Source organism: Lipophrys pholis, assembly GCF_963383615.2.
Source record: "Lipophrys pholis genome assembly, chromosome: 4".
NCBI lineage: Eukaryota > Metazoa > Chordata > Actinopteri > Blenniiformes > Blenniidae > Lipophrys > Lipophrys pholis.
The window spans coordinates 23,576,309-23,592,350 of NC_137637.1; the positions used below are offsets into that span (position 1 = coordinate 23,576,309).

Consider the following 16,042-nt stretch of genomic DNA (forward strand, 5'->3'; position numbering starts at 1 on the left):
AGATATTTATCAAACTAGGAGAAAAAAGATTCAAAAAAAAAAAAAAAAGTTCCATGTCTGTTATATTACATGTTTTTAAATGATTAATAAACCTGTTATTAACTAATTACTTGTATAAACAGTCACGTGTTGTTAACTCATACTGACAATCCGTGTCCAGCACAGTCTGCGTCTGGTTGGTGTTTCTCCGTCCACCCCTGTGCTGTTCTCAGTGATGGTGAAATGAGGGGATTGCCCCAGCAGTCAGTGCAGGCTGGAATAACACACATGCGGGATTACACAGTAATCCCGATGTGCATGCGCGCTGCGCGGACTCCGGTGCGTGCGTCTGCTGGGAGGAACGCTCTGCTCTGCTCCGCTCCGCTCCGGTGCCTCGATTCAACCGCACACTGCCTCCACTCTCCAAATCTCTCCAACTACAAGTGGAAATAAACAAAAAACAGGTAAACTCGTTTTTTGTTTTTTTTAAACTCTCCGCCGGAAAGAAACAAACCTTTGTGTTTGGGTGAGTTGATCGTCCCGCTTCACACTGCAGGATTAAACCAGGGTGTCCTGTTGGGCTGCGTGCCGAGCTTCATTTAGCAACGAATGACAAATGAAGAAATAATCTGAGTTAATGTGACTAGTCTTTACAGTAGTTTGACTGTGGATCGGACTGACAGGACAGACACGCCGGGGTGATCTCTGCCGGGTACAATGCGCTCTTGTTGCCCTTATGGAGGATAATTGCACCGTGTGGTGACCCACTTGGCTGAAAGAGTCCCGGGTTGTTCATATTCAAGTCACAGCTCCGCAAGGAAACTCTTTTAGCAAAGTTTGAGAGGCACTAAACTCTGCATCCCCATTGGAATCATTAAGACGTAAGAGGGTATTATTAAAGTTGTTGTTGTTGTTGTTGTTGTTGGCGGCACAAAGTGTGCCTGAATTCCTCCGTTTGTTTCTGTCAGTGCGAAGACGTCATTATTTTTCTGAAAAGACAGAATACACCCCTAAATGAAAATCCAACATCCTGAAAATGTCTCACTCAGACACACACTTTTGTTTTTTAAATAAACATCCATCCATCTTCTATCCCACTTATCCAGTTCAGAGTAAGCATATTCATTTCAAATAGATTTTAAACAAAGCAGCATTTAAGGACAACTCTGAATCCCTTTTCTGTGTTTGTGCACAATTAAAGTCACAATATTCCACATGTTGTCGTCCATTCAGCATCTGTAACTGTTGCACGTGCAGCTGTTTGCACAGCTAATCATATTGCAAATATGTGAGTTCGGCTCTCTCGGAAATCAGTCACTGCGTAGTATACTGACGTAGTATCACCCTAATTTTGTTTTGGCAGGTCTCTGACTAGAATATACTGTTCTCTTAACCTGCCCCAATGCAGCGGGAAAACAACAGTTGTTTCAGGATTGCACAGGATTATTATTGTCATCTTGGCCCACATTTGATCATAATCGTATGAATCCCGGCATCAGAAACAGAAATTAATCTTCCGATTTTCTATTGGTATAGCACGGTTCAGACACTAAATATATCCCATAACGCATGTGCACCCTGAACCGACACAGATTTACATCAGATTGTACGTTAAACTGACCCATTGTATTTTAGTGTGTCACAACTGTGGGCGTTTTCACAACTGTTTTGCAGCTCCTGAGGATTTAGACGTGGCCCGTCTCTCCGCACAACACGGCTATTTGGAAGAGGACTGAATCAAAAATAAAGAAATAAATCAAAGCTGGTGATATTTCAGTCACGGCCGTGTCCACCGCGAGAGAGGCTGTGAATCACAAAACATGCAACGGGCGCACGTGTTGCCGCCCTGTCCGATGTGAGTGTTGAACCCATAGTGGTTGATGGACCGCAAGCCCTCGTCTGACATGTTAGTGTCTGCAATAAGGACAGGATGTCTAAATGTGAGCTCATCGAGCTGAAAGACCTCAGCGTGAACGATCCCATCGAGCTCGCCGCTCCAACCGGCCACGCCGTGCCGCCGCCGCCTGTGATCTCGGCCCAGCACGGCGCCTACCATGTCGTCCGACTTGTCGGCGACAGCGTCAGCATCGAGGCTCCCGGCCGCCACGCGGGAGAAGCTGATCTGGGTCACGACTTCCAGCCGGACAGCTACGCACATCTGGCCTGGTGCGACCTGTGCGGTGAATTCATCTGGGGTCTCTACAGGCAGAGTTTGCGCTGTGCCCGTGAGTACTGCCTCCAACACATTACTGCACTAAAGTGATAATGCCCGGGATAATCTGTATTTTGCTGTAATGCCCATGAAAGACAGAATGAACCAATCTGTGATCCTTCAAACAAGTACTGTCTGTGCAGGAGGGGCCTGTTGCTGGGCTGATTATCTGGTTTTTCTGTGTCATTAGACTCCATCCTCATCAGTCGGTGAACTATGGCAGTGCTCGTTATGAAGAACATGGGCACTGTAACATTGTGGGCCCATTTCTTGTTTGTTATGCAGCTGTTGTCAAAGCTGCACCAAAACAGTCCTTAGAAATAAATAAGAATAAAATAAAACCACCTCTGGCGTTGCCTGGAAACTGAAGGGTCTTTCTACAACTTGATAGTTGCTTTCAAACATTCATCAGGAAACAAACAGCGTCCTTACATTGTGTATAGTTGATGATTACTGATAAATTCACTCCTTGCTTTTGGTTATCTTGTATGTTTTATTTGAACAATTATTTAGAAAACGTTGCAGTGTAACCGATAAACCATTGTGTTTGCTTTTCTTTTTTTTTAATGAGGAGGGGAAAAAAATGTAAGCTATCTTTTTAATATCATTCCCTGAAAAGTGGCAAATTCCATAAATGTCGGGCGTAAAGCTTTATTATCCAGTTTGCAAAGCATATAAGGGGAAACACGTTTGTGTGAGTTTTCCATTCACGAGAGCGTTTATCACAGAGCTCATGCTAATCTGCAGGAAGCTCTGGCAAGCATCATGTTTTGGAGTCGTTTCTGGTGCAGCGAGAGCCTGGAACTCTCTTCGCCTCGCTGTGGGTTTTTGCTTCAGGCACAGCTCAGTGCTTTCAATAAGAAATTAACATCTGGTAACATGTCCGCCCGTCCGCCCGTCCGTCCGTCCGTCTATTTTCTGGTTAAGTCCACTCGGAGTCCTGGTGGTAACATGAAGAACAAAGTGGCCCAAGTCCCCTACACCTTTTTCCAGGCCTTTCTGACTCAACCCCAAGAGATTTGCTCTCTCCAGCGAGTCCTGGGGAAACCCTGTCGCCTCTTGAAATGTAATTGGAATCTTTCTGTACAATGACGAATTCATGTATTCAAATCCATAAAAGAGGGCTCCAGTAACACAACTGGTAAAGTGAACGTAAACATGAAAGCGCTGCATCCTCTAATGGTTTCTCTCTCTCTCTCTCTCTCTCTCTCTTTCTCAGACTGCAGCTACACCTGTCACTCCCGCTGCCGACCGTTCATCCAGCTGGACTGCAGGGCACGCGGCAGTCTGATACCAGAACCTGCAGATTTCTCTGTTGAGTCCATTGAGACGGACACAAATGTGGTAAAGAGCAAAGCCACACAATCTGCAAACACAGCAGAATTGACTTAAAATACCTTTCTACAAATTAAATAACAATAGAAGTAACCTGTATCCAGTTAACTGTGTAACCATCTCTGAAGATTTCAGGAAAAAAATAAACTTTATATGTAGCTCATGTATGGTATGTCAAAGCAGATGGAGGTCCCCCGACACATGACTGGCCCGTATGTCCTCACAGATACCGCTTTTATGACCTATTCATTGTCAAGACATGTATACACAAAGCAAGTCAGGCTAAAGCTCAGGGGAGGGGAGGGGAGGGAATAACTTAACAACTTTAAACAACACAAACAGCTGTCGTTATTTCAAAAATCTGATTTCAGTTTTTCAGTATTCTGTGTTTTCATTGGGCTCAATTATTTAATTTAATTTAATTTAATTTAATTTAATTTAATTTAATTTAATTTAATTTAATTTAATTTAATTTGATTTGTTTCATTTTATTTTATTTTATTTTATTTTATTTTATTTTATTTTATTTTATGACTTACTATGTATCCATTCATTTGTCTGTTGAGTTGTGCATTTATATTAACCTCATCTATTTTTTAAACTCCAACTGCATATTTCTACATTTGGTTTTAACAAAAGGCCCAAAGGCAAAATTGGATGTCTAATTAAAAAAATAAGGTCACAATTCATGCTCTTAGTCAGCGTTGTATTGATTTTCCTTTCAAAATGAATTTTTTTCATCCGAACCCAAATCCATCACAGATGGAAAAATTATCAATAGTGTGTCTGTTTCCAGAAGGATTTGAAACTATAACGTGCATCACAGCATTTGTAAGTCAAACTTTTATTAAAATGTATTTATCATTTATAGTAAAGTGGCTCCAGAAACAGTAAATCAGTGGAGTTTTTCTCAGTAAAGTTTGATTTGAATATTAGAAAGGTCTTGGGCGGTGAATTGGCTCTGTAGATTACTGCGCATCATTTGGAACTAATTTTCACTATCTTCTCCCCTCTGGTTTCATAGTACTATCAGGGACAAGTTTAGCTTTTGGGATCATTTAAGCAGACCTCTCTGGGAGTGGTTTGGCCCTCCAGACATCATTGTGAGGTTTTACGGCCGGGGAGGAGCGAACGCCGAGGTCAAAAGAGCAGACAGGAGGACGGCGAAGCAATTTTTTGTCTCACAGCTCCAGAGATTATTCTAAGCTCGAGGTGATGACAGATATTTAGCAGAGAATTGCCCTATTTGCTCTTCATCAAGAGTCCGTGAAATGACTTACGGAAAAGCAGCCAGTGACTCATCCTTCAGCCAGGATGACCGAGACTCAGAGGAACTGTATTTCACTGCATGTGCCTCTTTCTTTCACAAGGTTGCCGCGGTGAGTTTAATGGCACAATCTGACAGCTGACTGCATTTCTAATTCATTTCCATTTCATTCTTTTCTAACTTGAGGAAACAAAATTGACTTTTCTTTGAGCTCAAACTGTGACTGTGTCTGTTTCCTGTCACTCCGTCCTCACCGGCCAGCCGTGTAGAGAAGTTTCCTGCCTCCTATCAGGTAGCCTTATGGTTGTTCCTTTTTCAGGATGAACAGATCGAGATTGGGAAACAGGAGTTGAGTGTCGGAAAGGTCCAGCAGAGGGTTAAGGAGTACAATGCTCAGATCAACAGTAACCTCTACATGGTGGATGTGAGTGAACTGAACATTAACTCGCGTAAAAGATGTCCATATTTGACTTTTGTGACGCGCGGTCATGTCGTCTTTGCTGATATTGCTTCTCTTGCAGAATCGAGACGGGACCTACACTGGCTTTATCAAGGTCCACTTTCAGTTAGTCCGCCCCGTCTCCCTCCCTCCTCCCCCTCAGTGCCTGAACGCAGCAGAGGACGGCGATCGGCAGGGCCGGAGGATGAAGCGCCGCACGTCTTTCTACCTCCCCAAAGATGCGGCGAAGCACCTGCACATAAGCTCTGAAACGCGGGTACGAGAGGTCATTGAGGCCTTGCTCAACAAGTTCACTGTGGTGGACAACCCGGCAAAGTTCGCCTTGTTTGAACGCGCCGAGAAACAAAACCAAGGTAGGACCTTTGATACCGTGGAAAGAAAACAGGGTCAAGAATTTCATTTTGAAGCTGTATTATTATTATTATTTAAATTTTTTTTCCTGTAGTGCACATGCGTAAACTCTCCGAGGATGAACGTCCCCTCTATCTGCGCTTGTGCGCCGGCCCGAGTGAGACTGTCCTGAGTCTGGTTTTGAAAGAAAATCAGACGGGGGACGTAAACGTGAGTTACTGTTTGGTCTCGGACATTCATACACCTTTGACTGTTCGTGTACTGATTACGTGGTGAAATCTCTCTCCTCCACAGTGGGACGCCTTCAGCTTTCCTGAGTTGCGCAACTTCCTGCGAATCTTGCAGCGTGAGGAGGAGGAGCACGTGCGACAGATTGTGAAGCGCTACGCTCTCGCCAGAGACACAGTGAAGCAGGCCATGGCCCGGATAACCACCCCCGGGTGATGCCGAGACCCAGCTTCAAATCTCATCGTTAAAAAGCACCTTCTTTTTCTTAGAAATGTGTTCAGAGCCGATGGTGAAATGTGACAGGGAAGGAAAGAGCTCAGGCAGGGATAATGTTATGAATTTAAGTGTTTGATAAAGCAGAGCCGCTGCTGTTGCATTTAATGTGAACTACTTACAGAATCAGGTCATTCTACTCTTTTTTTTTTTTTTTTTTTTTTTTTAATTGGGAAGTGGATTTGCTCAGACTATAAAAGGTTTTCTCATCTTGGATGTAGTCACTTGATGCTGCTTGATTTTGTTTTATAGTGAAGACACATGTTAGTTTTTCTCGTAATTTTCATGGTTATTTTGCGTTGTATTTAGTTCCTATGTTGTTGGGGGTTTTTTTAGACCATTTTTTTATTCGCCAATTTAAAATACCAGGTAATATAAATTAAATACAAGTCAAATGTGTTCTAATAAATGATCAATAATGCATTGTGTGTCATGTGATCTGGTGATTTTAAACTCCGTGACCTGGTTGCACAGTGAACATTACTAAATCACCCTCCATGGTAATGGACAGCCACGTTTTTAAAAAAGAAAAAAAGAATTCACCACTATTTTATTTTATTTAAGCTTTTTGGAAGTGTCTGTAGGGATTTGCTCTCATTTAGCCACAAAAACATTCACACAACACACTGTGTAATGGATCCTTAAGTTGTTGTGGAATATTTTGGGAATTACAGACATGAAACCTATTTTTTTAAATGAAACTTTCACAGAGAGAAAGCTCCAGTTTGAACCAGCATACCCAAATAGTCTTAAGCACAACTGTTATTACAAATGCAAAAACATTTCTCATTGGTTATGGCCTATACAACAAAAGAATCCAACACAATGATTTATATGTTGAGTGATAAACTATTCTTTGACTAATTTAGAGTATTTATGGAACATTATTTTAATTGTGACAATGTATCATTAGTTTATTATTGTTTTGATGCATTCACAAAGAAAGAGAACAATGATATTTAATGTTGTGTTGTTTAAAGAAAATGTAGAAAAATAACTTCCACGTAACTTGAGAAACAAAAAAGAGTCTCTCAACTGGAACACTGTGCACACATTTATGTTTGGATTAATGAGAAAAACAAATAATATAAGAAATGAGCAACAAATTAAACTAATTAAATTATGGGGTTTGTCTTATTATTGTAAGGCTTTGTTGTTTAGGTGTATGTTTGGTCGTGTTTTATGCTGTCTCTTTATTTAACCAGTTCTTTTAACAAAACAACATTCCTTTAGGATTGAAAAATCAATTATTTGCTTGACATCTTCACTACTGTTGAATTGTATTGATTCATTTCGTTTGATGTAACTAATTTCGAATGAAATCATCAACTTTACCGGTGGTATTTGACATGCGCGTGTAACACGGCCTCCGGAACGGTAGGTGGCGGTAAGACGGTTAGAGACGAGTTCAAAATTGAAAGGAAGGAGGAAATATAAAGCCACGAAGAAGACCTTGTTAGCATAAATAGCTAACGCAGTTGTGTGCGATTTGCGGTCTGTGGTCGTAAAAAAAAAATTAGGAAATCACTCAGAAAATTTCACCCAAGAAACATATTGCACCTGAGAACCCACCACAAGCCACAGTAGGTATGTTTCTTGTCGTGATAAAGTGACAAACTCGGGATAAAAGAAGAGCTAACATTAGCCTGAGGAGACGCTATTTTCTTGAGAAACATGTTGTCCTGCTCGCGAACGCTGCGAGCAGTGATGTTAGCAGGCGGGACAAAAAGTCACATTAAAGTAACTGACACAACCTTAATCTTATCAGTGCTGCGAGGAAGAAAGCGTTAACCAGGTTAGCTGTCATGTCTTTTATTGTAGCGTCTCTGCTTCCTGGAGACTTGTCTTCAGGGCGACCTGGTGCCTGTCATGCTAATCTTATATTTGATTCGGATTGATTAAACCTTTTAAACTCTGGATGAGACAGGCTGGTGGGCACGTGAGGTCTGCAGAGGTCTACTCTCTTTGTAATTCACCGTCATGTCGGTAGTGGCCTGCTGGTTGTGACACATGTGAAGGACATGACTCAGATTAACTGGAGTCGAGCTCCACGCCTTCCTCTATTGATCTTTGTTTATTCTTAAAATCAGATCCGTCGGAATTAACGTGCACGTAGATTTGCTTTGCTTGTACAGTTACTTTAAAGGTACGACTTTATTTGAGTTGATGTGACCTGGAATATCATGATCAGAATTGAAATCAATTTCATAACCTCTAAATTAAAGCACAATCATATGTCAAGATCATTTTAAGGGACTTGTCGGCTGTTTTTAATATTTTTTGCTCATCTGTGATCTGTCTGTTAGCTCTACAGATAAAAATAAATAAAACGTATTTCTCATACACAACTCATGGCATTGTTATGCAGACCATCAGTTTATTCTATCTGGAAATGACTGAGCTTTTTTTAGCTCCTCTTCCTGTGCACAATGTTTCTTTGAGGCAAACGTCTGAGGAAAAGTCTCTGCACTCGTTTATCATGATGAGCCTAAAAATATCTTGACATTTCTGTTTTTCTAGTGACTCCTCTCACTATTCCTTCACTTGACTGTTTTCCTTAAAGTTGTGCACATGGCAAAAAGACGGATGTTGATTTAAACACTTTTTCTGTTCCCACACCCTCTCACTCTCTGCAGGGTAAAATAAAACACACACACTCTTATTGTCATAGTGTCTTAGTTTATTTATCTAACGCACCCATAAGACTGGAAGTTACCTTGATCTCAGTTACGTCTTGTTGTTACTGTTTGGGTTGTGTGACTTTTTGGTTTTCAAAGTCTGAGACTGTAAAGATACTAATATTAAAGAGTTCAGATTAAACATTTTTTATTCAAATATTTTCTGTAATCCACCATGCATTTGGTTTTTATTGTGAAAGGCGGGATGTGTGTGTGTGTGTTTTTTGTTGGGTTTTTTTGCATTTTTTTTTTTTATTCCCACAGAAATCTGTTTTGTATGTTAATATTTTTCCTGAAATGACCAGGCTCATTCTTTTATGACCACCTTCACAGGAGTCGTCTTGATCGTGAAACACATTCCATCAAATACAGTAACACTGTAGCACCTCTGGCAGCCTTGTGACCCGAGAAAATAATGTGCTGCAGCTGAAGATGGGTGGTAGTGGCTCCAAATCCAAAGGATTTTGGCCTTTTTCTGGCTCAGGTAATGCGGACGATCTAACCAAAGATGGAAACGAGCAGTCACTGGCAAGAGTTCGAAGTGTTCCGGGTGCAACGCCGTTTGTGTTTACCAGACGAAGGTAGGTGCAGATTCCATCTCAGTTTTTCAGGGAATATAATAAACTTGCTTGTACACTTGAGGGGTTCTGTTAAGTAGTTTGCCGAGACCTAACCGGAACAGACAATAAGCACAATACATTCCATCATATTTGTATGGATTTTTGACACACCTTCAAGTTTCAGACCCAACCCAACCAAAATGAAATGGAATTTTAGATCAGAAAACTGTTGGAATAATCCAGTGGCTTTACTCTTTATGTATCTGTTTGTACAGAAAACAATCACCGAGTTGGACATTGGAACTGATCCAGTGATGTTGACAGTGGAAAACATGAACCATAAAATTTAGGTCCACTCATTATTAAAACATAAAACAGCTGAAGTCTGTTTTCTGAAATTTCATAATTCTGTCAACACTGTCTTTTGCTTTGGCAGCGGTAGACTCAGGAGTGCTGCTGTTGATGCAGATCTTCAGTGGTTTTATATATATATATATATTTTTTTTTTTTTATTTTCTTACCCTTTAACATTTAAAAACCAAACATTTCACCACCAGGAGGTCTCAGCTGACGGAATGTTTTCATTCCAATCTTATGTAGAATATTTCCGAATGACTGGCAAAGTGTTTTTAACCTTCTTTTTTTCCCCCAACGGTTGTGTTTTGTGGCTCGCCCCTCCTTTTTCTATACATGGAACCTGTGACGTTGACTAGAGTGAGACTGACAAATCTTTTCGCACCTTTGCTGCAGCTCTCTGTTCTTCGATGAAGATGGTGACTTGGCGCACGAGTTCTATGAAGAAACAATTCTGACAAAAAATGGCCGCAAAAGAGCCATGCTGAAAAGGATTCAGAAAAACTTAACACCTCAGGTGAGGATATGACTGTGAATCTCACTCCTCAGTGCCAGCTCTGAAACACCGGTCCACAATCATTTGGATCTTGTCTGTGTCCTTGCAGGGAATGATAACGCTGGCCCACCCGTGCATCCACGTAGATTTCCCAGTTGTCCTGTGTGAAGCCTGACGACGCCTGAGGAGCTTCTCACACAAGCCACTGTGTCAACTCCGTCCTCGTTTTCTCCTCCCCTCCCCCCCCCCGGCAAAACCATGGAAACCCAAAAACCAGCTTTTGAAATACTACGATCTGTCAATATATTTGATGCCCTTCTGTGGACAGGCTGACGCATCATGTGCTGAGCCGCTGCATGTCATCTGTTTTTGGCTTGTGTGCAGTTTGACACAGTGTAGGTCACCAGTGGGGTGGGGTGGGGGGGGAGCTCGAAAAGTGCCAAGTCGGCAAAACATGCTCAGTTTACGGATCATTTGTGTGCATGTTGGTGTGAGTGTGTGCAGGATGGAACTTGGCTGCGATGGGTGGCCCTCTGGGATAATTCGCATAACGTGAGGAGTTTAAAGAGAATGTAGCCAGTGGTCCAAGTAGGAAAGTTGTCGGCGCACACTTTGGTTTTTTGACACCGTTAAGACTTGCTTCAATATGCATGGAACAGGATCTGCTTATGGGTAATATCTTTGGGAGTTGACAATCATGTAAGTAGCCCACAAAATGTAAAGTGGATTCATATAATGAAGTGACGTTTTAAGGACTGGCTTCAGTGACCTCAAAGCCACACATGTACACAGCAGCAGTGAGTCTAAGAGATCCTGTTGTTTTCTTTGCTGCTTTAGCAAACTGTGTTTCACTATTAATTTATTATAACTGTTTTTAATTACAATTTGAATTGCTCAACTGTGTTGTCTTGGGTTTTTTTAACCTCACATAATGGTTGAATTACTTCACAGGTTTATCAATGGGATATATATATACACACACACACACACACAATACCAGTCAAACGTTTGGACACACCTTCTCATTCAATGTTTTGTCTTCATTGTGTTGTAAACAAAAAAAGTGTGAAATAAGACAAAGCATGTTTTACATTTTTGATTCTTCAGAATAGCCACCCTTTGCTTTGATGAGAGAAAGCCAAAGGGTTGGCAGCGCTGTCGACAAAGGAGAGGGTGGCTACTTTGAAGGATCTAAAATATTACACACTTTTTATTTCATATTACACAGTTATTTCATTTGCATATGTGTTCATTCATATATATATAAAATTAATTTTTTGGGGGTGAAATAAGTAAAAATATTTGCACACAACTTCAGGCAAGTTAGATTAACCTAACAGGTAATACTATCAACTGGTGCAGCTTGGGGTACTTGGGGAGTTAAGAAAAACAAAAACCTTTCCATGTGAAGGGAATCGAACTGCACCGAGGTGTGTGAGTGCTGATCGCTGCAACACCTCCATGAAGCGTAGTAGAGAGGTTCCAGGTGAGGGAGAAAGTGGGGCGAAAAACGAGGTTTTATCTGAAAAGTAGCAGAGTGCAGCCAGGTTAGAATGCAGATGTTATTGATTATTGTGTGTTTTAATCTGTGTGATTATGACAGATATAGACAATCATGACTATTGAATCAAGAATTTGTGTTTTGATCAAAATAAGAGAAATTGTGAGGGATGTTATGTGGTAAAAAAAAAAAATTACAGGAGTGATTCTGGGTGAAATATGAATGCATGAACAAGAACAGTTTTTGCAACAGAATTAAGTTTTTTGGGGGGGAAATACGGATGTTAAAAGCAGAAGTTTCCCAAAGGGAGTTCTGTCAAATGAATAAGCAGGCCAGAACCATTAGGACAGGAATCTATTACAATTACAAATTACCTGTTGAAAAATGAAATCGGTAACTAACCTAACTACCAGAAAATTATAGTTATATACCAGATTACTTTTCAGTTACTTTTGGATGATACTTTTGGATGATACTTTTGGATGACTTCAATACCAATCTTAGACATAAAGACGAGAGTAAAGGAGATTTCAAGAAGCATTTTTTCTTGAACAGAGACAGTGAAAACAGCTGCGTCACTACGATGGATTACTGAATGAGACATTTTCAGGATTCAAGGAGCAGAGCCAAAAGAAGAAGCACATGCATCATGGATTTTACTAACATTTGCATTACTGAGCTGGATTACAAACGGAGACTTCCAGAGTAGACTTCTTGAGTAACAACTGTGACAAACATGGATTACAAGCGGCGTGAGGGGGGACCTCGCATCCCGAGGGCGGCTGAGAGCTCTTGGCTGTGCCACATCGTTGTGGCTTCGATAAAGAGGAAATTTTCCAGCTGTTTCCTTTCAAAAGAGGAACCAGTATTTTTCCCCTTAATTCTGGAACTCAAAAAGAAGTAATGCATCAGTCCTACATTTTTACTTTTTCAAGCAACGCATTAGTTTAATCAGGGTTAACCTGCTTTATCATTGCGACTAGCCCTTGTACTTCTATTAATAAAGTATATCATCCTGCAATTAAAGTACTACATTGTGGACATTCCGGACATTTTCAAAAGTATTGAAGGTACTGGTTGTGTGCTACAAGTTTCTCAAAGGTTGAACAGGAGAACAGTGAACAAGGGTGTGTGCAGTCTGACCCCAAGGCTGGAATGATAAAAACCTCTTTTGCTCAATATTTCAAGCATTTCAAAGAGTTTACCATCTCCCAAACCCCGTGTACTATCCTTTGGTACATCTTGGTGGTCAGATTGAAGAAAGTATCCCAGAATACTGTGAAATTATATCGGAAATCCTCAATCTGACCACAATTAGCCGAGTCATACTAAAATAATGGGACGATAGTAAAAATGTGCCCCAGAAAATGTATTTAGGTATTTAAAGGATCAAACGTTTCTGAGAACTTAATTGTTTTTCAAAGATGTTTCGTATGTACCCTGATTCTAATTTCAAACGAGTGTTGTCAATAAAGGTAAGGGATTTCCAGCCAGCGTTTATAAGAGCTACTTTTCCAATAAGCTTGAAAGAACCACATGATATCTGTGATGATCCTGACCTCCACCTGCAACGAGCTAATCCCCTTGCAGAGGAAATTGCAAAGGCAAGCCATTGTTGGAGGTGAGGCGCATGTATAAGAGCCTGCTAATGAGGTATGGCTGAAGTTCAGAGCGCAGTAAAGGCCATCAGTATAGTCTCCATGGGAAAAAGGTTTCAGTACGGGTTTTCTGCAAAGCTGTCTGTTATTGCTCTCCTTAGAGGATAAAGAGGTCTGTGCCAAAATCCACCCAACTTTTATTGCTTGTAAAGAAATGATTTTACTCTGTTCATGTCTGCGCTTTTGCCCCCTCCATGGAACTGCAGGTTAGTGGAGTCTGTGGGGGGGGGGGGGGGAGATGTGAATGTGCAATTACTTTTTGTTGTTTACTTTCACAAAGCTGAAATAATAAGGAAAGCCATAAGGAAAACTCCAATACTATGCTTTAGAAAACTGAATCAGAACCCCCCCCCCCCCACCTGGTGGTTTTGCCGACAAAGACCTGGGTACGGTTTAAAATGTGAAATCACGAGGTCGGGCTTTTATAAAGGGAGTATTTCCATTGTTCAACCGATCATTTTAATGTGTGCATAAATTATTAAACAGATCCAGAAATGACTTCTGAGACTATTTTCCACCCATCGTCTTCGAAATGGGTGTTTGAAAAGGTCTACAATGGACACATTTCTTTGATATTTAGGAAAATGGATCACATTGAATGTTATTTCGAAGTAATTCAATAACCAAACATTGAGCTCTCATTCTGCTCCTGCAAAAGGTGTGTGATATACTCGAGCTTTAAGATGGTTTAATTGAGGGTGTTGACAAAGAGAATCTGACGTGGGTCCAGTCGTATGGACGCTCTGCAAATACAAGTGTTGGTTCTCTTCTGGTTCTCGGGTTTAAAGCCACAATTCAAAAACGCACACGTCAGTTTCCTGGATTGACTCCAGGTGTGACTGTGTGTGACTGTTTGTGTTTGCAATGGGATGTTCCCCTTGCCTTCATCCATAGCTGGGATGGTTCCTTCTTGTTTGGATGGAGCAGAATAAAAGATGGATGAGTTACTCTTTTTTTTTCTTTACACACACATTGTGGGTATAGTGGAAGAGCAGATGATCACTTTTTAAAACTGCGCCATTCAGCCAGCCTAATGTTAAACATGTGGATGAACTCTTGTCTCTTGGCATTCTAAGACTTGTATGAAAGAAAACTTTGCAAAAGATAATTTCTTCATACATGTATCAAAATATGGGAAAATGTTGTCTATATTGCAGCTCTGCCGCCTCAAAATGGCATTGCTCAAAGTAGGAAAGTTTTTCATTTCAAATGTTCAACATTTGAATCATCTATATTGATGCTACGATATACATTATGATTATATTTTTCCATTTAGTTTATTTAGCTTTCAGAAAAAAAAAATTATATTTTAGAAACAGGAGAAAGAAAGAGTTGTTTGGTGTAATATACTCTCCCATACTTCACAGTTGACCATGAAAATACCCCCAGACTATTATTATACTGCCTGTCAGGCAGAAATCTCAGCTATGTATTTGTTTGAGGTGAGTCACGGTAAAGTCCATAAAATATTACAAAAGCTGGCAAATAGTTCCTCTTTGTTAACTCATCTCAGAATAAAAAGTAGGCAAGGCCACAAGTGTGAGAGAGGTTCAGCATGTGTGACTAACCTGAAAATCAAACAGAGGCGGAGCTTCCCTGACATTTAAATAGCCATGAACAAGTACTTTTGCCATTCATGTTAAAAGGCTCAGAGGCTTATGGTGGAGCATAATAATGAGTTGATCCTTATGTGTCCTGATCCTTAACAACTTGAACTACTTGTGAGCTACTTTCATCTGGAGATCAGAGAGGATAAGGTAAGAGAGATCATGTTGGCTCCTCTGGAAATGGCTAACATACTATATATATATATATATATATATATATATATATATATATATATATATATATATATATATATATATATTTCGTCTCGTTTTGTCATGGAGCCCAGCGCATATGTTTTCTAAAAACTAGAGTGGTATGCGTTTTATGATCTTCAATTGATTAAAAACCACTCTCGAAATAAATAGAATTACAGGCCAGGCATTACATAATGACTTAATGAAGGTGGAGTGGATGTTCTGAATTGGCTTAGGACCTAAACTTTAAGTCAACGCATTGCATGGTTACTTTATTTGAGTTCACACAAACGATGATTATCTATACAGGCCAGAATGAAATTTTTCACTTTTAGGTCACAATTAGGTTACAACTTTTTACTCCACAAAGCTTTAACAAAAAGAGATGTATACACCATGAAATAAAAGCTGAAATTCTTAACCCTTGTCTCTTTGAAATCTTTAGATGTTAAACTGAAATGGCTTCATGTCTTTTTTTCAGTAGCTTTCTACAGTCCAGGTGCTAATTAGTTATTCAAACCTCTACCATGGCTCCATCTAGGTGTGAAGCCTCCCACACCTGTCCCCAAACGAGAGACGGCTGGTTTGACCGCAGTAATATTCATTACCTGAATTCTGAATGGCATTTGATACCATGTCATTTTTAAATAAATTTTTTAAACAAACATAAATGGATAAGAACGTTTATTTCTCATTAAAACGTCCATCAAAAAGGGGACTTTTTTTTTTTTTTTAAATCTTCCAAATGCAGATCAATTACTTTTCAACTGAGTAGAGAGTAATGTAATAATCATTATTTTGGTTTCTGTGCGGAAAACTGATTCAATGAAACTTCCTCCACGGAGAACGCACTATTCAGATTTTCATTTGAGGGGTGGTCGGCAGCTC

The 16,042-nt window shown here is 40.3% G+C and overlaps 2 protein-coding genes across 3 annotated transcripts; both read left to right on the plus strand.

Annotated features, from left to right (window-relative positions):
• Positions 1-1,909: 1,909 nt before the first annotated feature.
• On the plus strand, positions 1,910-6,048 carry rassf1 (Ras association domain family member 1; the record flags this gene model as incomplete). The annotated part of the gene is made up of 6 exons (XM_080460901.1): positions 1,910-2,204; positions 3,411-3,535; positions 5,113-5,217; positions 5,315-5,606; positions 5,699-5,814; positions 5,899-6,048. The coding sequence occupies 6 exons, from the start codon at positions 1,910-1,912 to the stop codon at positions 6,046-6,048; spliced, it is 1,083 nt and encodes a 360-aa protein (XP_080317027.1).
• Positions 6,049-7,499: 1,451 nt separating this feature from the next.
• tusc2b (tumor suppressor 2, mitochondrial calcium regulator b) lies at positions 7,500-11,095 on the plus strand. Of its 2 annotated transcripts, none has more exons than XM_080461810.1 (4): positions 7,500-7,692; positions 9,117-9,364; positions 10,094-10,214; positions 10,303-11,095. In XM_080461810.1, the coding sequence occupies exons 2-4, from the start codon at positions 9,216-9,218 to the stop codon at positions 10,366-10,368; spliced, it is 336 nt and encodes a 111-aa protein (XP_080317936.1). In that variant the 5' UTR covers positions 7,500-7,692; positions 9,117-9,215; the 3' UTR covers positions 10,369-11,095. The 2 variants fall into 2 exon arrangements, with proteins under 2 accessions (XP_080317936.1, XP_080317937.1); XM_080461811.1 differs by having other exon boundaries at positions 7,566-7,688; positions 10,303-11,089.
• The last annotated feature ends 4,947 nt before the right edge of the window (positions 11,096-16,042 follow it).